The sequence below is a fragment of the Colias eurytheme genome, chromosome 10 (assembly GCF_061535395.1).
Source record: "Colias eurytheme isolate Ceu_HAF_F1 chromosome 10, ilColEury1 Martin Lab GWU primary, whole genome shotgun sequence".
NCBI lineage: Eukaryota > Metazoa > Arthropoda > Insecta > Lepidoptera > Pieridae > Colias > Colias eurytheme.
The window spans coordinates 1,766,580-1,793,166 of record NC_142989.1 but is presented as its reverse complement, the minus strand read 5'-3'; the positions used below and the strand labels follow the sequence as shown (position 1 = coordinate 1,793,166).

The 26,587-nt window shown below is 31.2% G+C and overlaps 1 protein-coding gene across 1 annotated transcript in view; it reads right to left on the bottom strand.

Annotated features, from left to right (window-relative positions):
- Positions 1-5,301: 5,301 nt before the first annotated feature.
- LOC149905016 (opioid-binding protein/cell adhesion molecule homolog) overlaps positions 5,302-26,587 on the bottom strand; it is a 44,958-nt gene continuing 23,672 nt past the window's right edge. Inside the window, exons 2-10 of the mRNA XM_090106632.1 lie at positions 18,267-18,364; positions 13,544-13,751; positions 12,435-12,593; positions 11,901-12,029; positions 11,146-11,283; positions 8,575-8,724; positions 7,731-7,763; positions 6,943-7,005; positions 5,302-6,721 (exon numbers count right to left, since the gene is read on the bottom strand). Coding sequence (XP_089962758.1) covers positions 6,639-6,721; positions 6,943-7,005; positions 7,731-7,763; positions 8,575-8,724; positions 11,146-11,283; positions 11,901-12,029; positions 12,435-12,593; positions 13,544-13,751; positions 18,267-18,364 — 1,061 coding nt within the window. The 3' untranslated portion in view covers positions 5,302-6,638. The remainder of the gene's footprint in view (positions 6,722-6,942; positions 7,006-7,730; positions 7,764-8,574; positions 8,725-11,145; positions 11,284-11,900; positions 12,030-12,434; positions 12,594-13,543; positions 13,752-18,266; positions 18,365-26,587) is intronic.

The following is a 26,587-nucleotide window of genomic DNA, read 5'->3' as shown; positions in this document are numbered from 1 at the left end:
AAAATATAAGTTAAACTATAATATATTTTGTCCAGGCACGTTCACAAAATGTAACATAGTGCATTCTTTCCTATTAAGTATTATTCTTCAGTTTAAGTTCACTTTCTATATATTACATTACAAGCTGACTAATTGTATTATAGCTCATATAAATTCTTATATAAATAAGTGTGGTAATACAACATTAGGTCTATATAAAAATATGTTTAAAAATATCATTGTTTCAACTATTGTATTATGTTCAATAATTTTACGTAATAATTGTGTGAAAAAGCCTAAACTTATAATTTTTAAAGCATTTATTCCGTTTTTAATATCTTTGTATTTAATTTTGTTGAAAGTTAATTTAAGCTATTTTTCTATGTTCTTTATTGTCATTTTTAAGTTGATATGTGCCTTTGAGAAGAAAACATTCATTTCGTTTTTAATTTCTTTGTATTTAATTTTTTTGAATGTTAATTTAAGCTGTTTTTCCTTTTTATTTATTGTCATTTTTAAGTTGAAATGTGCTTTTGAGAAGGAAACATTCATTTCGTTTTTAATTTCTTTGTATTTAATTTTGTTGAAAGTTAATTTAAGCTATTTTTCTATGTTCTTTATTGTCATTTTTAAGTTGATGTGTGCCTTTGAGAAGAAAACATTCATTTCGTTTTTAATTTCTTTGTATTTAACTCTGTTAAATGTTAATTTAAGCTATTTTTCCGTGTTATTTATTGTCATTTTTAAGTTGATATGTGCCTTTGAGATGAAAACAAGATGTAAATACACTCAACACCATACACTCCAGCACAAAACACACTCACATACTCACTCACGCGTTCACTCACACACTCACATTTTAACACCAACAACCGCGCGATACAATCGTAATAACACCCAAAAGATCATTTTAAACCATAATAATTTATTCAAGCTCATTATAGGGATGACAAAATATTATTTCAGTAAAATCCAATATGTTATAAATTCATCTTTTCAATATGTCACTAATTAATGTAACTGATGAATTAGATGAATCTATTTCTATTGAATGTCATCCCTACCAGTCTATAGAAGAATATAATAACTTTAGCTTGAAACTTAACGCAAACGGATTTTCGGTATTATCATTAAATATTAGAAGCTTACAACGAAATTTTGATGACTTTGCTTCAAACTTAAGTAGGTTTCATAATAATTTCGATGCTATTATTTTAACTGAATGCTGGTTATGTGAAAATATCATAATTGATAGTTTACCTGGGTACAATTCATTCCGATCTTCAAACCAGATAAATAAATCCGGTGGCGTAGTTATTTTCGTTAAAGATTGCCACAATTCAGTTATCGAACATTCCTCACTTGCAAATGCAGATAGTTTAAAACTAAATATAAATCAAAATATTTCACTAGTTGGAATTTACCGTACCCCCTCCATTCCAGTTAACAATTCTTTCCTTTCTTCGTTAGATACTCTACTCCAAACCTTTAGCAATAAACCCATAGCTGTGGTGGCTGGAGATCTTAATATCGACATTTGCAACCCAACAACTCGGCAATCCATAGATTACTTATGTATCATGTCATCTCACTGTTTACTTCCTACTATTACTAAACCTACACGCGGCGAAACGTGTCTCGATCACATTTTTATCAAGGCGTCTGGAAAAATTTATGGCTCAATATGTCAATCCAGTATTACTGATCACGATATTGTTATAGCTCAAGTTGTGAAGACAAAGCAACTTCAAAAAGAACCTCGATGGCGAATGAAAATTGAAATTGACGCTCTTATAAACACACTTAAATCTATTAACTGGAAGGAAACTGTCTATTCCGCTCAAGTTAATGAGGCATCCTCGTCTTTTTATGAAATATTATCTAAAAGCATAGAAAAGTACTCGGTAAAAGTGGTAATAAGTCGCAAATTCACAAATCTTAAGCCTTGGATCACACCTGGCTTAATTCGTTGCATAAGACATCGAGATAAACTACACAAAGATTCCAAGCTTTTTCCTAACGATCTACTCCGTCAACACATATTTAAAAGATACAGAAACTTCTGCAATAAAGTCCTCCGAAATGTCAAAATACAGTACAATAGTAATCTTATAGAACAAAATAAATCTAACACAAAAATGCTATGGAAAACCATCAAAAATATAAGCCAAACTACAAATCAGTCGAACTCTCCGATCGAACTCCTCAAAATTAATAGTGACGTTAACAGCTCCCTTCACAATTGTAATAAATATTTTACTTCAGTCGGGAAAACTCTATCTGACAAAATCCTCAATAAACTAAACACATCTCAAGAAGCTTTAATAAAATCCTATGAAATAAGTAACTCTGCTTCGCAATCCTTCTTCCTCCCCCCAACCGACGAAACAGAAGTACGTAAAGTTATAATCAGTATGAATAATGATAGCTCTCCTGGTATAGATAATCTCACAGTCCAAACGATAAAAGCCATTCTTCCTGAAATCATCAATCCTCTTACATACATATACAATTTAAGCTTAGAATCGGGAGTGTTTCCAAACTGCTGGAAAACAGCAGTTGTAATACCAATTTATAAAAGTGGAATAAAAAATCACCCGGAAAACTACAGACCTATAGCCTTATTAAGTATTCTCGGAAAAGGTCTGGAAAAAATCGTGAACTACAGACTGACTTCATACCTAGATAAATTTCAACTCATTTCAGACAACCAATTTGGATTCAGAAAAAATAAATCTACTGAACATGCAATTTCTTTGCTTTCCAACACCATTTCTTCACACTTAGAAAACGGAAACTGTTGCATTGGCGTCTTCTTAGACCTAGCTAAAGCATTCGACACAATATCTCTCGGATTACTTGTAAAGAAACTAGAGTCAATTGGTATTAGAGACACTTCATTAAATTGGTTCAGGAGCTATTTAACTGACCGCAGGCAATGTATTAAAATTGACAAAAAGCTTAGCTCCGAACTAAAAATAGAATTCGGCGTTCCTCAGGGAAGCGTTCTCGGTCCAACCCTTTTTATTATTTACATCAATGACATACTAAAACTGTCAATAAAAAACTCCCACTTAATAGCTTACGCTGACGACACTGCCATTATCTTTCATGGTACAAATTGGGAAAACACACACAAGATCGCAGAATCTGGATTATTAACTATTGTAGAAGCTCTCAATAAAAACCTACTCACTTTAAATCTCCAAAAAACTAAATACTTGTCCTTTAAAAAATCTGCACACACCAAACTTTCGCCAACTCAGTCTATCAAAATTCATTCTTGCACTAGCGACAAAATCATCTATCCAACATGCAATTGTAATCATATTGAGGCCACTACCTCTATCAAGTATTTAGGAGTGACTTTAGACAGTAATTTAAACTATAAACAACATATAGCAGAGGTATCATTAAAAACTAGAAAACTCATCTTCATAATGAAGAAACTTCGTAACTGTACCCCTCTTAATATTTTAAGACAAGTATACACATCTCTGTGTCAATCGGTATTAAACTACAGCATCTCGGTCTGGGGATGTGCCGCCAAATCTCACATTCTGCAGTTGGAGAGAGCGCAACGTGCACTGATCAAAGTGACGCTAAAAAAACCTTATAGATTCCCTACTAACGAACTATATCGGGAGTTTAATGTACTACGTGTTCGTCAATTATACATATTATCAGCAGTCTGCCTAACCCATAAATCTGTAGCTTCGCGCCCCGATTACAAAGAACTAACAAGAAAAAGAACTTTCCGAATCCCACTCCCTGCATACAATTCAAAAATAGCCAGACGAAGCCCATCATATTCACTCATTCACACCTACAACAATGTCTGTAAGGCAAAATCACTGAAGAATTACACCACGCATAAATGTAAGAAAATAATTAAAACCTGGCTCCATGAATTGACGTACAGCGACACCGAAGATCTGGTCTAAAATGTACAATTAACTTATTGATCTCACTCACGTATCCGCCCAGAATCACAAATACTTTCTCACACAAACTTACTCACCCGCTTACATAACACTCACGTATCCGCACAGAATCACATCACTCACTCACGTATCCGCACAGAATCACAAATACTCTCACACCCAAACTTACTCACTCGCATACATAATACATTTACACACACACACAAATACACACACACACATAGTAATCCACTTAGACACATATCGCCAAATTTACTTATCTTTTATATTTTAAATTTTATTATAGTTAAGGTATAACTCGACATATCTAGAAACCTGTACACCGTTTTGATACCCAAGATACAGGCAACAGCCTAGTTTGGGTCTCCTGTAATGATGAAATGTTTAAATTTTTTTGGTAAATAAAGATTTTATTTTTATTTTTATTTATTTTTTTTTTTATAATATGAATCTGCTCTCAGGTAAGGCAGTTTCCATGTATTGTGACAATTGAAAAGCGCTACTAAAAGACTCTAGTTGAAAAAAGAAGTTTTTGAGCTTAAGTTTCAATGTACACTGGACTTGATATTAGCAAATAGTATATTAAAATATTGACTTATATTTTTTTTTTGTTTTTTAGGTACTAACGAAACAACTGGTAATGATTTCTTATGTAGATATTTAGTTTGGATAAAATGTAGAGATATTCAACGTTACTCAGTTTGACTCAATTTCAAGAACCCAAGTCTTGTATTCGTGGTTTTTAGATACTTATCTTGAGTAAAGCATACGTGTGCTATTTTGCCAACAACAATGTTTTTGAAATTTTTTAAGTCTGTGAGGCAAATTAAAAAAAAATGGATAGGAAGGTTAATAAAATAATAGACGTCATTTGTTGCTGCAAATTCTTTATTTTTCGATAGCCACAATGGTCCGCATACAAATCAATTGACAGGTTTTCTAAAACACTACCTTTCAGTACAATGAAATAAATATTTGCATCGAACAAAGATCTCTCAATATATACAAGTTTAACTAGGTCTAAATGCTAAAAAAAACTAAATAATAATCTATACTTTAACATATAACAACAAATTGTATCAAAATAATATTTAAAGCTGTTCCAAACATTAACAAACGTGAAAAGCAATCATTTGACGCTTACACAGGTGTCCCACTATTGGTATACTAAGCGCGAAGTAACTTGTAGTTTTGCATACACTTATCACGAAAAAAATACTTAAACAACAAAATAACGTCAAAAATTTTTTGCTAAATTTTTCGTGAAAATCCATGTTTTCTTCTCTAGTTTCGCGCAGCATGAGCATTTTGTCTATAAAAACATAACCGTAAACGATAGCTCACGCTGGTGATGCTGGTGGCAAAGTTGGGCGGGTTGCTCGTTATGGGTATACATACACATAGAGATTTAAGAATTCATCTATTTGAAAAAAAATTCGTCTGGAATTTTATAAGTATTTTTTACGAACTCAGCGTATGCAAAACTATAACCCCCTTTGAGCTTAGTATACCAACAGTGGGACACCCTGTATAATATCATAAAACAATAGCTGTATATAATACCTATACTATATTATATCTTGTTATGTACAGTCGATAAATCCTATTACAATGTAGTATCTTATTTCAAGCGCTAATTTCCTACATTTATCATACATACACGTTTCTTTTCAGTCTCTATTAATACTTTCTTTATATTTCTCATAATATAATTTCCTAAAGTGTAAGTCAATAACGTTATAACTAAACTTATACAAGAAGATATGTTATTATTTTATCAATTGCGCCTTGCCAGTCTACAAAGTTCACAGTATATAATTTATACATAAAATAAATGCATTTAACACTAATAAATAGTTGTTTCTAAGATTATATATAAGCCTTTGTACATTATTCAATACACAATCTTCTAATGAACTGAAGATAATAAGTCAATATTGATGAAACATACTCGTTGCAGGCTTTTAAGCATTTATATTTCCGTTTAAATTAATCCATATTAATATTATAAATGCGAAAGTAACTCTGTCTGTCTGTCTGTCTGTTACTCAATCACGCCCTAACTACTGAACCAATATGCATGAAATTTGGTATAGAGATATTTTGATACCCGAGAAAGGACATAGGATAGGTTTTATCCCGGAAATCCTCCGGGAACGGGAACTATGCGGGTTTTTCTTTGACTGCGCGGGCGAAGCCGCGGGTGGAAAGCTAGTTGGAAATATAACTTTTATTAGAAGGTTACCTTTCGTATGTATCTGTGATTAGTAGGATAAACACATTTTGTGTAATACTTTCTTTAGATAATACAATTAAATTTTAGTGGATCAAGATATTTTAATAATGCCAATATAAATTGGCCTCAATACCAGTTTTTATAAAGTACGACAGCGACTAAGAAGTTGGTAAATCATATTATAGGTAAATTCCTCTTGATCTTTTGATAATATTTCAAATACGTAAAAAATAAACATATACGAAGAGATACTTATTTGAACCTCTTATTTGAAAACGACTGAAGTTGTTCAAAACAGTTGAAATATTACTTGTTAACTAAACAGAACACGCATTATATAATCCAAATTCTTAACCAAAATATACAATTTCGCCTTCAATTTTATAACACAAAACATACTGTATAATTATTTCATATTTGTACTCAATCCTTGTAAAATCAAATACATGTGTTCATTAAAAACAACAACAACCACAAGATTAAAAAAATAAATACGCAAATATCAAAAAACCGAGCCAAGATTGTTTCAATGAGACTGCTCCGTTACCTTGTAACCTGAAATCTGAAAAACATCCTAATTAATATTCCTTATAAAAGCTTTTCAATACATTTTTACCTTATAAATTTTAAGCCCGAAGGTAAGTGGAATATCCGAAAAATTGCTAAGGTCTCTTGTTGAATAGCTTGTAATAATTTTTAGCGCCCGTTGTTAATTAGCAAAAATGTAATAGCGCTAATTACTAAAGAGCAATACACTTTTATTTTAATGAAAATATAATATACCTTGAGTTCCAAACGGCGTACTTTCCGATGACTTGTCCATCATTATATTAAGCCTTTGAATAACTTGAAAGAGAAAAAAATTACAAGATTATTATAAAATAAAGGTGAAGCGAAAGGAAATTTATACACAAGTTTCGACCTAGAACCTTCTTTTAAAGACGTACTTAGTACACAGTACTTTTATACAGTTTCATAACATAATAAATATTTATACGTCAATAGCTTTGAATAAGTATATATTTCGATATTAGAATATTGGAAATCTAAAGGAAAATTTGTCCATGAAAAAATCCTTTCATGTGATGTGAGGGCTGCCAAATGACAATAATCTTAATTTGATAGAGGTAAAGGAGACAAGATCGTGACAGAATCCAAGACTACCTACTTGTTTTTTTTTTTTTGTTTAAGTTTAATCGATAGAAACTCCAAAAATTAACTAAACTATGTTTTTTAATTCTATAATTTACTAAATGGAATAAACCCTTTTAGAATTTAATATTTATTTCCTTCGTAATATTTATTTCCTTTGACTATTTCCTTACAGTAATTTTGAATTCTGGTTACATAAATCAGGACTATAATATATGAGAGGAAAAAAATGGAGATTAGAGTATACAAAGTAATCTCTATAATATGTACCAGTTACTACTTAAACATTTACTGCTTTAAATCAACACAAAATTAACGACAAAATCGCATTAAGCACTGGGAAGGTCAAGTTTCTATAAGATTTGATTACCCACAGATATAAGGTAAATAAAATCTCGTAAAAAGGAAAACTAACTTACCATTTTTATTTTCCAACGCGGCGGGAGGCATCGCTGCGAAGTAAAATAATATCTTTAGCGTCTTAATATAAAAAGATTAGCACAGCTTGCTTGTTAGGAAAAGCTTTGTTGGCTTGCGTTGGAACTCGCATTTCTATGTTTATAATAAAAAAATAACTCAATATAATTAGTTTAATCCATGATAATGATATCAACACAGAATTGTAGTTTGATATTTTCAAGTATTTTTACAGGACAATGGTGATGTTATGTATGAGTTCTAATTAAGATTTGGAGCTATACCAAGATATTCAGTAGAGGACCGATATTTATTTTGTGGAGATGATCTAGGACTGTTATTATGAGAATGTAGGATATTTTACGAGGCACCTGCCTCAAAACCTTAAAGCTATAATCATACACTACTTTGAATTTAATTTAAAAACAAATATAGATGACATTGAAGGATAGTTAGAAAAATATGTAAGTTATTTTTAAAATTGTGCTATAATTATAGAATGACAACTATTTATAAATCTATGAAATTTAAAGTTCAGAAGCCAGATTAGTGGATGAGTATTAGTAGTTTGAACTATCGTCCTCCTACGTGAACAGCCTAAATAGTAAACATACCACATAAATTACCAACTTATAAAATTATGTCGCCGTAATACTGTAAAAAGCGTTAGATTAAAACACAATTTTTCAACAATTTGCCATCTCCCAAGATAGTTTATTTATCTAACAATCTTTACAATTTAGCGATGACATAATCACCGTACAATTGTTATTGTATATTTATTTAATGAATGTACATAAATAAATATAAACACATACAAATTATAGTTTATTTAATTATACATACGATATAATTTGATGGTGCCTTCAGTGTCACCCAGCGCGTTTTTGGAAACACACCTATAGGCGCCATAGTCGGAATTCTTTATTCTTCTTAAAGGCAGTCTAAGTACTGAACGGTAGGTACCAGCTATCCTTTGTGGCTCTAAGCTTCCACCTACAATAAGAATCATGAAATAAATAAAAAAAAACGTCCGCGAACTGTGGTTTTAAACCCAATTACCGACATATTGCACGCCTCATAAGCGAAGCGTTGAGGTGGGTACTACTGTCACTTCGCGCAAAACATCTGATTTTTCAAACTTAAAATGTCTTTATGTATCATACATTGCACTTGTAAGATAATACATACACACACATATTAAGAAAAAACACTATTTTTAACATTCATGATATTTTTGATGTCATTTTTGTTATTTAAACTAGCTAAAAAACAGTTTAAAAAAGTTCTGTCTTGGACGTCCGTGTGTCTGTATGTGCGGAGGATTTTCTTGTTAACACGATAGCGACCGAAATACTTTACTAATCGAGTCTTTTTTTTTCTCTTACGCTTGAGTATGCTCAGGAATAGAACCCTTTCATTTTTCAGGGTCTGATTCGATGTGGTTTAATTGTTATTAAATAAACAAAAATAATAATTTATAAATAATTATTAAAAAAAAATTATGAGGCGTGCACTTTTGGATTTTCCAAATTATTTTAAAAATTCAAACCCCACAAAAAATATTACAGCGCGTGATTTGTTTTCAGATTAAATTACTATCCCCAACTTTCATATTATAAAGGATGTGATAAAAAAGTAAAAATAAATAATTTTTAAATTTCAAGGCTGTTAATTTTATTAACCACTAAGTTTTTCGATTTATCACCATTTACCATCATTTCATATACCTACTTAAATTATTAGCAACTAGCGGTCCGCCCCGGCTTCGCCCGTGGTACATATTTCGCAATATAGGCTACCTGCCTATGTTCTTTCTCAGGGTCTAAAGATTGCCTGTGCCAAATTTCATCAAAATCGGTCCAATAGTTTATGCGTGAAAACCATACATACATACATACATACATACATACAAACCTTTCCTCTTTATATGTAATATTAAGTATAGATAAGTTAATCAATTTCCATACAATTCAGTAAACAGACGAGCATTAATAATTATCAACTGACTAGGTACATCAATTGGTCAGTTATGTAGAACCATTACATTTCTATTACGATCCTGTTTAATCTAATAGTCGCATATAATTAAATACAATACAATACAATTAAATGCAATAACAACACGTAAGGGCTGTTAAATAGTTTCTATTTACTATATCAATTTGTATTTGATTGAACTGGATTTGTTGCTGTTTTATTGTCTTCACAAATATTGAAATCTATTTTTAATATTTTTCTGTGTTTAATTATACCTTGTATGTAGATATTATATATTTAAAAATTAAAGACTTTTTAGGTAAATAAATTGTAGTGAAAATGAGTCTCCGCGTGACCACGCTTGCTGTAAAGTTCCAAATAATTGAATTTTGACACAACTTTCCACGAAACAATCGTCAAAATCCCACCCATCCGTAAGGGAAAGGAATTTTTCCAAAGGATAATACATAACTTCAATACATTATGACGTCATATAATCAAAAATTAAAAGTAAAGCGACCCAGTTTCAGTGTGTGCCCGCATCCCGTCGTATGCATTATCTTGATATGCATTTCAGTATTATGCTGGATTAATACTAGGGGTATACCTTTGAATGCTATAACTATTTCACTATGATATGCGTAGAAGAATAAAATTTTATGGAAAACAGAAATCCTTACGAACAATATACGGCACCTATGAACGCCGAGTCCATATTTTTCGTGATAATTATATAACTGCAAAAGTAAGACTATTATTTAGTATCGTCTAATAAACAAAAATATTAATTGCTGAATAATTGTAATGAAAATTAATACAAAAATAATTTGAATCTACTCTTGTTTACTTTAAGCCCCTATGGCGATCATTATTACATGAATGGTTGTTTAGATGAATTGCTGTAAATCCATACTTAATATTATAAATGCGAAAGTAACTCTGTCTGTCTGTCTGTTACTCAATCACGCCTTAACTACTGAACCAATTTGCGTGAAATTTGGTATAGAGATATTTTGATACCTGAGAAAGGACATAGGATAGGTTTTATCCCGGAAATCCTACGGGAACGGGTTTTTCTTTGAAAACGCGGGCGAAGCCGCGGGCGGAAAGCTAGTACGTTATAATATAAGATGTCTACCTATAATAATATTTTCATACATAACAGGTCAACACAATAGTTGCAATTGAAATTACAAATATTTCAATAGCATGTGGAGGAAGGAAGGTGGAATTACTTCATCGATAAAGGGAGGATCCTCTACCAGTCCACTCGACTGGCCAGCCGGTAAGGCCCCAATGGATGATGTCGTTGTATATATAATATGCTCTGTAGCGAAAATATTTCGCTTGCGCGATTCAGAGCGAAGTGTCACTACAAGCAAATATTTGTAGGACCACCACCCAATTCTAAGAATTATATTTTAAGTGCTATCTTACCTATAGGAACAATTTCACCATCCTCCCGGCTCCAGTAGCTGACTGGCTTGGGATACGCCTCCGTCTCACACTCCAGCACTAAGTCTGTACCCAGCGCTGCGCCAACCAGCTGATTCTTTATCGTTATCACCGGTGGAACTAGATAATCGAAGGAATTTATTATTACTGAGACTAGAACTAATAATGCATTAATAAATATAATAAAATCTAAGAATAAAACCTACTAAATTTGCTCATTTGACTTTATGGAATTTATTGAACCAGATTATATCAATAGACAACTTAAAAAATTGGTTGTCTGTAAAGTCGGTTTACTGACGATAGTTGAACGTGACAACGTCCGATTGTGCATCTTTGTCGCTCGTTTCGCGCTCTCGCTTGCACTGCAAGCCTTACTTGGAACGCCTCAGAGCGAGGTAACGCCGCATGAGTCATGTTTTTTCGTGCGTGCAGCCGGCTCTATCGAATTATAAGACGTTGTCACGTCAAAAGCTTATTGTACTACTATTAACTAAACAGTAAAAAGTAAGCAAAAAATATGAGGTAATATTGTTATATGCCAGATTCTTTAATACAAGTCATAGTAACTCTACCGCTATTACATTCATGACCCCTAACTCAATAGGCAAAACATAATATGTACCTCTCTTTAGTACTTCTTAGTAAAAAAAATTGAAATTTCCATTGCAGATTTACACGAATCATAACGATTATTCAATTCTCTTGATACTTTACTACCATAAAATGTTCCTTACATTCAACGATGAGCATAATCCTCTTGCTCACGGTAGGCGGGACTCCATTCGAGGCGATGCACAAATACGGCCCCGCGTGCTGCCTCGTGACTCTAGTAATATTTAATACGGGACCCTCCAGTGACGTCACTGCAATCACAATACAGCCTTCAAACTTACGTTACATTTTACAATTCTATTAACAGAAAACTTGACGGTATGGCATTGAAATGTGCATTTTTTAGGCATTAGGTACATCCATTTATAAAATATATGAAAATAGAAATAGTAATGTAATTAATAAAATTAAATCCAAAACAATGATTAAAATTTGTGACGAATTGTATTAATTTGGCATAACAAACTTTTAATCCTTAATCATTAATTTATTATAATTCTAACCTTGTTTTTTTCATAAAAACCATTACAGCCTACAAAGAACATGTATTATACCAAAAACAAAGCTAAATTCATCAGCGACTAACAATCACTCGTAAAAGAACTCAATTCTAAAATCTACCGTCAAATTCGTCAAACGATTATCGCCCACATTACCTTGTGACCCGTTGGACAAAGGGATCGGTTTCGTGTGCTCCCTTCGCCACGTGATCTGCGGGTCAGGGGAGCCGGTGGCAGCGCAAGTAAGGCTGACTGGCGACCCTTCCCGAACGGTTTGGTCGGTGCTAGTCCCTCGGTCCAGAATGTCCGGTGGTACTGGTAGAAATGTTATAGATGTACAAACAGATGAACAGAAAAAAAATGTTGGCTCCTATTATTCTGAATTCCTAACATACTAATAAAATTTAATTTAATTTACAGCTTGTTTCATACAATATGTATTATTCGTAATATTACATATAAAATGTATTCCGTACTTGTATCTATTATGAATGGAGATGATCGAAATTGCAAAAACATTTAACATAATTTTCACAACTCTATCGAAACTTATCTACAAAACAAGCATTCGCTTAATTAAACCAACCAAATGAAAAAAGACTATCAAATGTATACGAACCAAAAAGTTTAATTAAAATAAAACAAATATTTGCTTTAAATCATTATGTAAACAAGCGTCACTACCCCATACCATATAATGAGACCTACTTCAACACGTCTGCGTAAGTTACATGTGTGCTATTGTTTTATTGTTAATTATCCTTCACACAATCAAGGTTCTGTTACTACAAGAATTCTTATTGCTAATTGGACCTTAATTGGTTAAAAAGTTTATTGCTAATTACAACATTTTTATTAGGAACGTGCTCACGACTTAGATGACATTTAAGTTGCTACTTTTACAAAATAAAGTAGGAAAGGACAAATTTGTTTCCTTAACATTCGCTAAATACCTTTAAAGACCCATCTAATGGAAAGCCATTGCAATTAACAAACATTATATATAGCAACATTAGCATTTTATTTCAACTTACATCGACTACAATTATCTTTATCAACACGCATTTCCTAGCCTCTCCTGTATATTTGTATGAAACCGAATTCTTTAAATAGGGTTATTTAGAACCACTTTAAACGTACAGTTTCAATTCAAACTATGTACACTTATCAAGGATCGGTGACAATGCAAAAATTTCAAGAGATTATCATATCAAAGTTTGTTTTCAGACAACGGTTACCAATCCCTACCATATGATCAAACTTACCAACAATATCCAAATATCCAAGCTGACTCTTCATAGGGTCCGTATTTATCTGGCACATATACCACCCTCTATCCGTCTCGCGTAGTTCTCGTATATGCAGGAACCACGTTCGATGATCACTGTGGGTCACTCCGACACGCCGACTTCGGGATATCACGTGTGTGTGTATGGTCAGTATTGTTTGTGTGTCTACACGAAGCCAGGCAACCTGTGGAGAATTTTGTATGAAGATAACGCTGTCATGACGATATAAAGAAGATACATAAATTAGACGTTTTGGGAATTGTGTATGTAGATTAATTCGTAGTCAATACGAATTTTGTAAAGAGAAAGTCTTTCTCTTCGTTTGTACCAAATAAGCAACAACCCTTCATGCACATTGTAGTAAGAAATACTGTCATCGCTAGATAGCTCCTATAAGTAGAGCAGAGTTTCAGTTTCATAAATATGGCATAAACTATCCTTTTTAATGCTAAATATTTACCAGGTTTATACAGAATCATTTTACACATACGATCTCTTAAGAAACGTAGAGATTTTATTCATTATATTCACTATATAATTGACCAGCCTAGCACTGTCATTTTTAATAGAATGGAAAAGCGTTTAATTCAAATCGGGTATCAAAATATCTCCATATCAAATTTCATGCAAATTGGTTCAGTAGTTTAGGCGTGATTGAGTAACAGACAGACAGAGTTACTTTCGCATTTATAATATTAGTATGGATTAAAGGTAATATATATTAATAAGGGCAAAATAATAAATAAAATTGAGACCTTCATTTATATTAGTCATGAAAAAGCGTACAAAGCTATCTCCCGGCCTTGACTTTCTGCATATCGCATTATTCTTGAAACGTCAGGCTGATTAAACGCAAAATAAATCATGTAAGTTGAAACTGTAACCTTATTTTTATTATTTACCTACGTTTATAAAAATGACCGTTTTAACACAGTAAGTAGGTTAAGTGTGCAGACATTTATTCAATAAAAATAATTGATTACTCTCCTATATTAATAAATCTGATTGTAATCGTGTTTTTATATAAAAGTAACGTACTGATTTTATAGAAATTTGGTTTGCAGGTTGTTAAAGACAACTATTAATTATTTATTAAAAGAACATAGCAAGTAATCAATAGTAGTAGAAGAGGAATGTAGAGAATATATCATGAAATAAATTTTAGTCAATTGTTAAAAAATATTAATTATAGTTGATGACAAACGATATTTGTTGGATATTACGCTTTAATTCTTCCATAATTCATGAACCGTAACATCCTAACTTCTCAATTATATGTATAACTCTAGCTTTCCGCCCACGACTTTACCCGCGTTTTCAAAGAACCCGCATAGTTCCCGTTCCCGTGTCCTAAAACCTATCCTATATTAATCCTAGTTCAATGTAACAGGTATTTGTATATTATATTATATTTGCATATATAATTTACTATGTGGATATAAATTGTGATTGTAAATAAATAAAAAATGAAAATAACGTCTCTGGACAATATTCCAGAGGTGGCGCGAACACCCTGTGATGGCGGGTGCCTTTAAAAAAAAAACAGGTACTTGCATGAAATAGTAACAAACATACCTACACACACATTCACATACATCCATCTTCACAAACTTTCGCATTTATAATTTTGTAGGAAGGATAGGATAGGACTTATTAGCTCCCAAATATCAAGATAAATCAGTGACTATAGTAACACGATGCTTTAGCTTTGCAATCTTTCCAAAGTTAACAACTGCTCAAGTTTCAAGTAGTTTATATGCACATAATCTGTATACTTTAGCGTTCAACACGTTGTTTAAAACCTCGGCACGAGTGATTCCGGAGGGTGTAGTTAGAATACTTTAAGATGCAGAATCTTAAGTGCTTTTATTGGACAAAGATGCAGCTTTATACTTACTGTTTCCTTTATACTGTTCACGATTTTTCGTAATTTTATATTTTGATTTATGAATGTATTCATTGTTATTATAAATTACTGTTTGTGCAATTAATTTATGAAAGCAATGTCTATTTACCCTAGCGAAACTGGTTAATTAAGTCTTGTTATGTATTATACGCATATTATATACGCATACTTATGTTGTATATAATACAATGTACCTATACTTGTTTATTTGTGTATATGTTACTTATTACTTCGACAAGTTTATACAAATCTTCAAAGAGAAGATTAAAATGTCCACAATAAAAAAGTGCAAAAACAGTAAAACGTATCAACAATAATTTCTATGTACACAATAACATTAATTTGATAAAGAAACAATGTTTTATGCAGCGTAAATGAAACTAAAATTCAGCTGTACGTAAAATTCGATAAACTGCTTTAATATTTTCAAATGAAATATTTAACTATAATTTAAAGAATTTTATTTCGTTACATTTTACAGCGAGCGTGAATGCCAAGAATAAAAGAAATTTTAATGTTTATAACTTAAAATTTTGTTAAATTAATTATTAGGGAAAATTCTTTAATGTCACGTCGTTTATGTAAATAATAAGACTTAAAGCATACCAACTTTTGGAAAAAAATTAGATACCTATGTAGGTATATCTTAAAGCGTCGCAGTCTATATCTATTCTTAAAATTACTGCTTATAAGTGTGTCTAAAATACTTACCTATTTCTAAAACAAAATTTTATTTACGTTACTTTTAATTGAGAAGCAACTTATTTGCTTTAGTAATAAATAATAATAGTGATTCGGATGGCCCTCTTGGTCCTCTACCTCCCAGCTTTCGTTCATCACTACTTTTTGGGACACCCTGTATCTAATTTAATAAGTGTCCAGGAACTCTTGGCTGTATAGCCCGCGCTCTTAGCAAAAACCCCAGAAAATGAGAGAAATAAAACAAACAAAGAAATAATAATAAATTAAACGTAACCACATAAATAAAACAATGCACATGTCGGCTTCAGGCAGAAATAATTTTAATTCAATTCTTATTCATTGAATTGAGCAATATTTTAAATAGCGTGTGTTTCATATACTTAAATAAGTTCAACTATTTTTTTTTTGCCAAGAAAAACTAACATGTGGGTCATCTAATTAAGTAATCACCATAACACACATAAACACTGGCAATATTAGAAATACGAAATTTATAAATAAAGATTTTTTTTTATTTGACCAATACATGATCAAACTGACAAATTATAATATGAAAATTCATTAAATTGACTTTAACAAATAAAGAACACATATTGATAATAATAAAAGGGAGTGAAAAATATAAAAGAAAAAATAAATAAAAACCATAAATTCTTTTGAGATTGTAAAATGCAGTTTTCTTCAGCTTTAGAGACCTAATAACGTTATTCTCAGAAACTAGCTTTTATAGAAAATGGAAAAGATGCACACTTGACAACCAAAGGTAAAAATGACTGTGCTTTGTATTTCTAGCTTTTCCGTAAATCGTAAGTATTATAAAGAGTCTCCGTAATGTCTATTATCTATGCAACACATGAGCCTTACCTTTACCTAAGCTTTTTGAGGAATGTTACCATCAAATATCTAATAATATATGAAATATTTGGCAAATTTTCATTTCGCAAACAATGCGCATACTGACCATATTTGTGTAACATGTACGAATGTAACACTAGCTAATTTTAATGTCTGTTAAATTATTTTAGTATTCATCAGAATGCCAACTGCATTCATGGTAATATTAATGTGCATAACACATTTTTGTCAGTAGAATAATAATAGAATACGTTTCGGTTTTATGTTACATGAGTTATTAAACATATTTGATAATTTAGGCTACATTAGGTAAGCCTGATACTCTTCGTTGACTATCGATAATTATAGATCTTAAGAAAAGAAGAATGTTAATAATTTTTAGCCATAAATGCCCACATCAACATTACTACGCGAGACTGCTAGCTATGTGGGTCTTATTTAATTAACAGAGATTACAGCTTGCATTGATAGATTTATTTTTAAATTCGGGTTCTACGGGAAAATACGTATTTATTAACAATATATTAAATTTTATGTACAAACGTCTTATTCTAATTTTTTCCTACAAAAATCAGCAGATTAACAACAAAAGGCTGCTTACAATTATTTAACTGCATATCATCGAATCCAAATTTTATCATTAACGTAATTTAACCAGCATACATTATCTGTGAAAGCTACACGTTTTAAATCAAATAAGCGAGAATTCAATTATTTGTCATAAATATTCACATTTAATGGTTACAAACAAGTTAAATATTAAAACAAATTAATCAAATAAGCCAGTGCCATGTATATAATTATAATGCTTAAGTAACCAAAAAAGTAAGCAGTCATAGGATTGTCTATAGAATTGAAAACTTAGTACTATTTAAATTCTGAACTCTATAACATTTTTCCCCATCAGAAAGTGTTCAACTAAAGAAGCTTTTACTTCCAAACTACTTTGACTACCACATAGCAACTATCGTGGGGGTTTTCAGCCTAAACCAGTAGAAAGCTGACGATGTTTGACAAACATATTATGTAATTACCCTGTTAGGCAATCTAAAGCTTAAACGCATCTCACAAACAGTTTTCACTACCAACATTCTAACAGCGCATCTCGTGGCATCTCCAAAATACAAACAGTTACCAACATTCAGCAAATTGAAAACGGAATGCGATAGTTGAATTTGTAATGCTATAGATATGCCAGTCACAGTCTACCGGGAACAATACAAAGAATAATAGTACCTTGTACGTGGAGAGGTTATGCACGCTGCACGCTAAGATCGCCTCGCGACCCAGCGGTGCAGTCACGTTTTCTATCGGTCCGCTGAAACCAGGCTCGTCTGCAACAAATGTTCAAATATAGACCATTTTAAAGAGTACTGAACAGTTCTGCTTAGGAGCAAACGTCGTTGTGCATTGGAATTCTAAGCAGAAGCTAAAGAGTCTGTCGGATAATGATGCATGTTATTCAAGATTATCAATAATCATAGTCTTGTTGTAATTGATTATAAATAACTAGCTGTGCTCTGTGGTTTTACCCGCAGTGCTCCGCTCCTGTTGGTCTTAGCGTGATGATATATATAGCCTGCCTCGATAAATGAGCTATCTAACACCGAAAGAATTTTTCAAATCGGACCAGTACAAATCCCGAGATAAGCGCGTTCAAACAAACAAACAAACTCTTCAGCTTTACAATATTAAGTATATATTCAAAGACTTGTTATAAACAATATTTGTTACTTCTCTTATGTAAAACTACTGTTGAGATTTAGTTGGATTTATAAAATAAACATTTTTCTTATTTATAAAATAAAATGGAGAGATTTAAATAACCTTATATTAGAAAACATCAATAAGCCATAAATTCCAAACTGTATTGATTACAAACTTTAATATAATAAACAGAGAAGTAACAACAACAATTAAACTCAACCCCATCTTTGTTGTTATAACATAATTTTGAAAAAACAAATTCTGATTATGTTTAGGTTAAATAATAAATATACACTGTAAGCTAATATTATCGTTATAACATATTTAGTATTCATTTGTTTTAAATATAAAATACACAACTACATAGGTACTACTCATCCTATTTAGTTCAAATAAATCAGTCCATAAACATCAATTGATTTTTTTTATTTATTAAAATAATTAGCACCCAAATCTATACCTACAACACAATTTACAGTTTTCAAATTTTTGGCTCAATATTTCAAATTCCTTTCATTTATATAAGTGTGTTCTAAATCTGGCAAAAAATTGTATCCTAGGTTTGTATAAAACATATTTACAAAATATTTCAAATATCAACATACTATTTTTCCTAAGCAGTGATATATCAAGCCATGTATGTGGGTTTCAGACCATAATATACGAGATTGAAGTTTCCTAACTACAAAAGTTAGGGGTTAGGAAACCACTGAGTCCTAAGCGCTCTAAAAATGTATTGAAATCCATTCAAATCGATAAATTCATCGTATATTCTGTGTATCCCTAAAATATCTACATAATAAATACATAACGCCAGATCGCAAACTTAACTTTTGCCCTTTCTATGATTAATAAACATTCGCAATTTAATATTAAATAAGGATTCAGTTTCCCTTCCCACGGCATAAATAAATAGATATAATGAAAGGTTATTGAAAGGTCATGGAAATTAATAAATAAGAACTAACATAACATTTATTTACGGAATAATTCTCTACAAAGTAGAAATCACAAATATTTCTAACTACTACTAAACACCGATACCGAATAAAAATTAATATTAAAAACATAAATGAAGCTTTGATACCTCGTTTCATGTTAACCAGAATATTTGAAATAATAAATAACATGCTCTTGTCGGTACTTAACATCTATTGCATTTCAACAACAACAATTATTTATATAATAACGAAATAGAAATCGCAGCCATAATATTACAAATAACTTCCGATAAATTCCTGCTGTCAAAAATACATTCGCTTCCAAGAATTTGTATCAAATTAATGTAATTAAATTTATTTTTACTAAAATTCATTTGTTTTGTGTACGATCGTGTTCAGTGATATTTTATTTTTATTTGCTATTGTTTTGTTGATTTATGAAACTATAGCGTTTTGTTGGGCAAGTAAATTTAAAAGCTTTTTAATTATTAATTTATTTTAATATTTTTTAAAAAATATTTACCGTTTCTACTTAGTAGATATCATGGCTCTATGTATATACCCTCCACTTTACTCCCACATTTACATACTTCAAGATCAAAATCAGTCCAACCATTCTTGAGTTTGGGCGATACAAACGAACAGCATTTTTTATACGTACAGATTCAATCATTTTCTATAAATCGATATGACATCTGTGGCTATATCTGTCAAATGCAGGTTTGAGTAAAGAGAATATACCTAGATATTTTTTACTTCCGACTCTCTTCCGACTATATTCTGATTGTTTCAAAGTCTTTTCACGTATAATGAGAAAAATAAAATATATTATGTTTTTAAAATAATTTTTCATAGCATCATTACCGTTGGTTTTATAACATTTACTTAATGCTTTCATTCGAAATTTCTATAAACTACCGAAAGAAATGAAAATATAATTACATAACATTACAACAAATAATTTCATAACATTACCATGACGATGACGCAGAATTAAGCGCAGAACCCATAACCTACCAAAAACATACAAATCTTTGCCGTAGGAAAATAACAGTTGAAAACTGTTGGATTTGAAGTCGTTATTATTGAAGTAAAACTTCTTTAGGCGCGACTAGGGAGTAACTCAGATTTTTTTTCTGACGGAAGTAACGCTTACTGAAGTCTGTGTAGTTTCCGCCATTTAAAAATAATAATTCTGATTGGTTGTAAGTATATGTCATATACTACACGCTTCTTGACTTATACGCCAGCTAGTGGCAAATATCATAATCAATTACAGTGCCACAAACTTATCTGACCCGGTGGCAAAAACTGGAACTACGTGCCGCCATTTTGAAATGTCACATTTTCACAGACTTTTCATACGGAATATTTTGTTTATATAAAAGAAAGCGACATCAGTGACACTGTCACCGGGTCAGATAAGTTTGTGGCACTATAGGATTATTTATTTTCAAATTTTCAAACGGATCAATTGTGAATAGCAAAGTGAATAAAAAATTCAACAGTTTTAAAAACATTATTTTAAATTGCAAAATTTTTTGAAAATCTCTAAATATACTTGTTTATTTATTACTTTTAAAATAAGTAAATTAAAAATAAAAATAAACATGTTGCGGATTATAATCAATCTATTTTAAATATTGCTGAAGACAAAGTAGTATCCATAGCAACAGATATGTATATAGGTTGTCATTCAGTTGAACAAGAAGCATATGTACGCCAACAATTTCATAAAATGTCAGTTATTGATACAGGAGGATCGCCTTATGAAATCATATTAGTTCTTAACAAATTTTACATTATTACAACCAATATTGATGTATCTGATGGCTTAGCCAACGGTTGTGTTGGAAAGTTAGTGTATATTGAACGTGATGACAGTGATAACATCATACGCTTATGGCTTGAGTTTACTGGTAAGATAGGAGAGAAAATTAGGAAAAAAGCTGCCCATCATATTCAAACTCTAAACATTAGTAGAACAGCAGTCCCAATTTTACGAAGATCGTCATCTGTACCAATGAATAGAAATAAGACAATATTTGCAAAGAGAAATCACTTTCCATTAGTATATGCTTGTGCGCTTACAATACATAAGTCTCAAGGTGGTACTTTTGATCAAATCGTTTATGAATACAATAAAAGTCACAGTCAGCAGCTGTTATATCTGTGCCTCCAGTGAATAAGGGAGTAAGACGAGTTATTCCCTTTGGTTTTTATTGCACCATTGGATTCAGCTCGTCAAAATACACAACATATCAAAAGGTCATATCTCTAGCTGCGTCCTAACCCATTTTTTCGAATGACCCAAACGGTATAAGTAGGGTGTGATTAACGGTATAAGTTACCTTATCCATCATTTTAAGCAATCGCAAAGGAACTATTCGTCTCGAGTCAAAAGTACCCACGAACACAAAGACGTATGTGTAGTTATACTTTTTGAATAAAGACTTAATTCATTTTGTTCCATCAGTCCTAACACTATTTTTGGTATAAACGCATTTGTGTCATTTTTCTAACATGAGCATAAAGGAACAACTCTTTTAGTGTCATTGGTTCAAGTGACGACATGAGACAGTTTGGCATTAATGGCGTGTTGCTATGGGTCTATTAATTGAATACTGCACGGAAACAACACACACTATTCCTTATTATTTTTAAATCGTTTTTTCAATAAATCTGTAACAACAAATCTTTATATATTTTTTTAAAAAGGTATTTATCAGTTAACTTGGGATACTAATATATTTCTATGGAAATTAACTATTTTTTGCAATAGATATTAAAAATACAGTTAACTAACACATTAAGTGCATTTAATGATATTATACTCTTTGTTTATATACAGAACGATAATTGAATCATCTAAAAAAAGCCAACAAAAATATTAAACTTATATTTTCTTCTTTTAATTGGGTAAGTTATTAAAAAATAACTCGTTTTTAATCTTTTTTATAAAAAAATATCTAACTACAATAATCAAGACAATAATACTATAGTCTATAATAGTCGCATAAAAAAAAAGTATTTATAACCAGTCTTGACAATTATGAATATTGTTTTCTCCGCATATAGCGTTTTAGCCACTGTTCTTTGATAATTTGCCTTTTTTATAGGAAAAAAATCCGCAATATCGATACTTCTTTGGCCCTGCATTTTCGTAAACATTTTATGGATACTCTGGTACCACATATTTTGAAAAAATTGGGCTATTGTCACGTAAAGTCTCTTCAAAGTGCGTGCCACAAGTCGTATTTGCATCCAAGGCACCTTCAAATCTGTGCTTAATTTTTTCATAAAATCTTTTCGTCTCATTGTATTTTCTTTATTTATCTACATTATTTTGATATTATATGATATAGAAATTGTTAAAATTCTATATCATGCCGTAAAATATCGCCACTGACCACCTATAACTTTTCCTGTATTAACTGAACATACAGGAATATGGTTTTCGGGCTTCTCTTATCTCTTTATAGTGCTTGTTTCCTCAATGTATACCACCATGACATTGTGGCGTTGCCACTTTTATTATCTATATTTTATTATCTGTGGCGTTCCGAAACGGAACGCACTTGATCGAATTTTAAATTGATTCGACGATTCATTTTCACTAGGAAAATATATAGTTAATAAGCAAAACGCAATACGCAGTTGATACGTATTTAATACTAATACTCAATGATTGTCTCCTGCTAACCTGTACAGACTAGACTCATTGTGGTGACTGGTGAAACATTGTATAGCATTAACAACATAGTACTGTAGGTATTATTGAAAGATCGATTAAAGGTTTATTTTCCAATCTACGACTTTACTTATACATGGGCTTTACATGGGTAACAAAACCCCATAACATATTCGGTTTTACTCCGGACAACCACCTTCACTTCAGTCACCCAATCCCTTTGCTTGAAGTCCAAATCCAGCGGAGGACAATAATCGTCATTTACTTGAAGGTTTTTCGTCCTAGTATAAAAGTTGTCTGGATTCCATTTTATACTCAATCTATAGTATAATACTATAGATATCACGTGAAACGTGACTTGGAAAAAAATTATTCAAATAAATCACAAAATAAAAATTTGAAACAATTTTAAAAGTTACGAAAAGCCCAATTATACGTCAAAATGACGCACAACATCCTCTTTACAACCAAATGGCGGAATTTACCTGGACGAGCCAACTATGTACTGCTAGGTCTCGACGGCTAATAAGTTGGTTCTGGATTTTGCAGCGATTCGATGGTAAATATAGAAGAGTTCATACGTCAAATTTACGTAGATTGGACTTCTAGGGTTAAATGCATAAATACCTAAATGTTGTTTTGTTTTTATTATCTAATAACGATAAAAAACCCGTTGATTTCATTCGTTTTTCAAGCTACGTGCATAGTTTTTCCACCAAAATGCCTCAATTGAGTCATAAAGTACACAAATTTCAAGCATAATAAGTCACATCATTTCTATAAAACCAAAACTGGCAATAATATAAGTCGTGTTGTGCGGATATGAACATAGTGCATAAGGGCATAAGTCGTTATATTGCAAAGAGTAAAAAAAAAATTATGTGAATACATTGAGTTATTCCATGAAGTACTCGTTCATAAGGCCACAACTACAAAAAAACACGAAAAAAGTATATTTATGGGGTTGTTGCAATATGTGTTCATATGTAAAAATATAGTCTAACATCATATCTTACACATACAAGCTTAAAATTTTGAATTAATAAAGATTTAGTATTGATATATAGTTTTTTGTCTCTCCTGAAAAGTGCTGTTTTTGAGTTATTCCCTTATTCACTGGAGGCACAGATATGTAGCATTATCACGAGTAACTGATATAAATGGATTGTTCATTGACTCAAACACCGATGACAACAAATTTTATCATGGAAGAAAGCGTCCAGGGGGAATAGTTGATTTACAGTGTGAATTGTAAAGACTTTCAAATTCTCGCCTAATAACACAACAGGAAGAATTATATAACCTTATAAATGAGAGTAACATTACACTATTTTCCTTCAACTGCCAAAGTTTACGTGCTCATGTTTCTGATCTGAATGATAAAGTATTAAAAAGGTCCACATTGCTGTTATTTTCCGAAACTTGGATGAAAAATGACGAACAAATTCTTATTGAAAATTTTTATTGCGTTACCCAATAAAACGACCCAACTCAACTGCTGGTGGAGTAGCTGTATATCATTCATCTACAGATACACTGAACAATGTAACACCAATTCAAAATATTTCACCAACTATATTATCACAAATTTCAGATGAGGTTTCACAAATTGGTGACATCGCCTTGGTTCGATGTGTTAATACGAATGACCAACCTGTGATTATCGTTGTTATTTATATTTCTACAAATACTAGCCTGACAAATATCATAAAATTTATTCATCAGCAATTACTTCACTTCACAATTGAAGGTTCTCGACTTTTAAATAGTAATTATCATGAATTACCGATGATTCTAACTGGAGATTTTAATGTTAATTTTCGCTCTCAGGAATCTCAGCCGTTAATTGATTTTTTAGAAGAAAAATTTGATTTATCTATGAATACTTCTCGACTTCATTCAACAACGCGTTTCGGTACAACGATAGATGCTGTATTTTCAAGAAAAGTAGCAAATTTAGAGAGTAAAATTTATGTTTCACATTATAGTTACCACAAACCTATAATTTCGTACGTAAGAAATTATGATGACATTCAATTACCTGTTTCGAATGAATAATATTAATATAACATTTAAATAATCTTTGTAAAGCACATGAATAATAAATATAATTAAATTATAATATAATATTTATTTATTTAAGTTAATATTTAATCATTTCAGTGATATATGTCGTCAACGCCAAAGAAGTTTTACTTCAATCGCGCGTAAAGGTTACACGCACACACTTTTTCATCTGAGTATGTATACCTAAACCAAATCCTCGCAAAAAAGGTGTATTCCCTTCTTTATAAACGTAATTATCATTATAATATGTTCGTATAAAATAACGAAGCTTTCCACTTGTACCGCGGCTCCATAAACTCTCAAAAATATTAAATGCAAATAAACTCTGTATCACTACGCTTTTGTCAAACCGCACTCGTGGTCATACAACTGCCTGTGGTTTACGCTGCGTTTCAATTACGAAATCATGAAGTACTTTGAACGTATAGTATTAACTATTAATATTTAATTACAACATTTACATTATTTTTTATGTTTATAATTATTTATGGCTTTTCTTTTATCATTTTGGTTACATCAATTTTTATGTAGAATTATAAATAATTGAATAAATTGGTATTGTATATTTATGTTATTATATATTTATGTTAGTGTGATACTAAGTTCACTGGATCATCTAGTGCCAGACAAAATTACATTCGTGGAATAAAAAATCCTGTGATTATTCCAACCAGGGTCGAAAGATCTCAAAAATATCAAAGGTGTCAAAATAATCAAATAACATTCAGTTGTTCTTTTATATAAAATTTCTAATTGTATTAAATACTAAACACACATAAATAGCGTGTTTAATAAATAGGTATTAAATAAATAAATAGGTATTATAGGATCAATTTATTATTGTATTTAAATTTATCATAAGCTTGCTTTTTCAGGTGTACGTTCGAGTCTTTTACAATGTGTTAAGGCATAATAAATAATTTTGGGTACATAATTATAGCATGTTGACAATATAACAAACCGATTTTGTCATAGATATGTTAGGAGATTGTATGAAATATTTACATGAGTTTCGTTTTCAGAAAATACATTTCTTTTGGTTATAGAAATAATATTTTATGAAATTGGTTATCGGGACATTTTATTAATAAACGATTTATGATATTAAGTACATGAGATAAAGACCTTTTAAGAAAATATCCTTAAAAGGC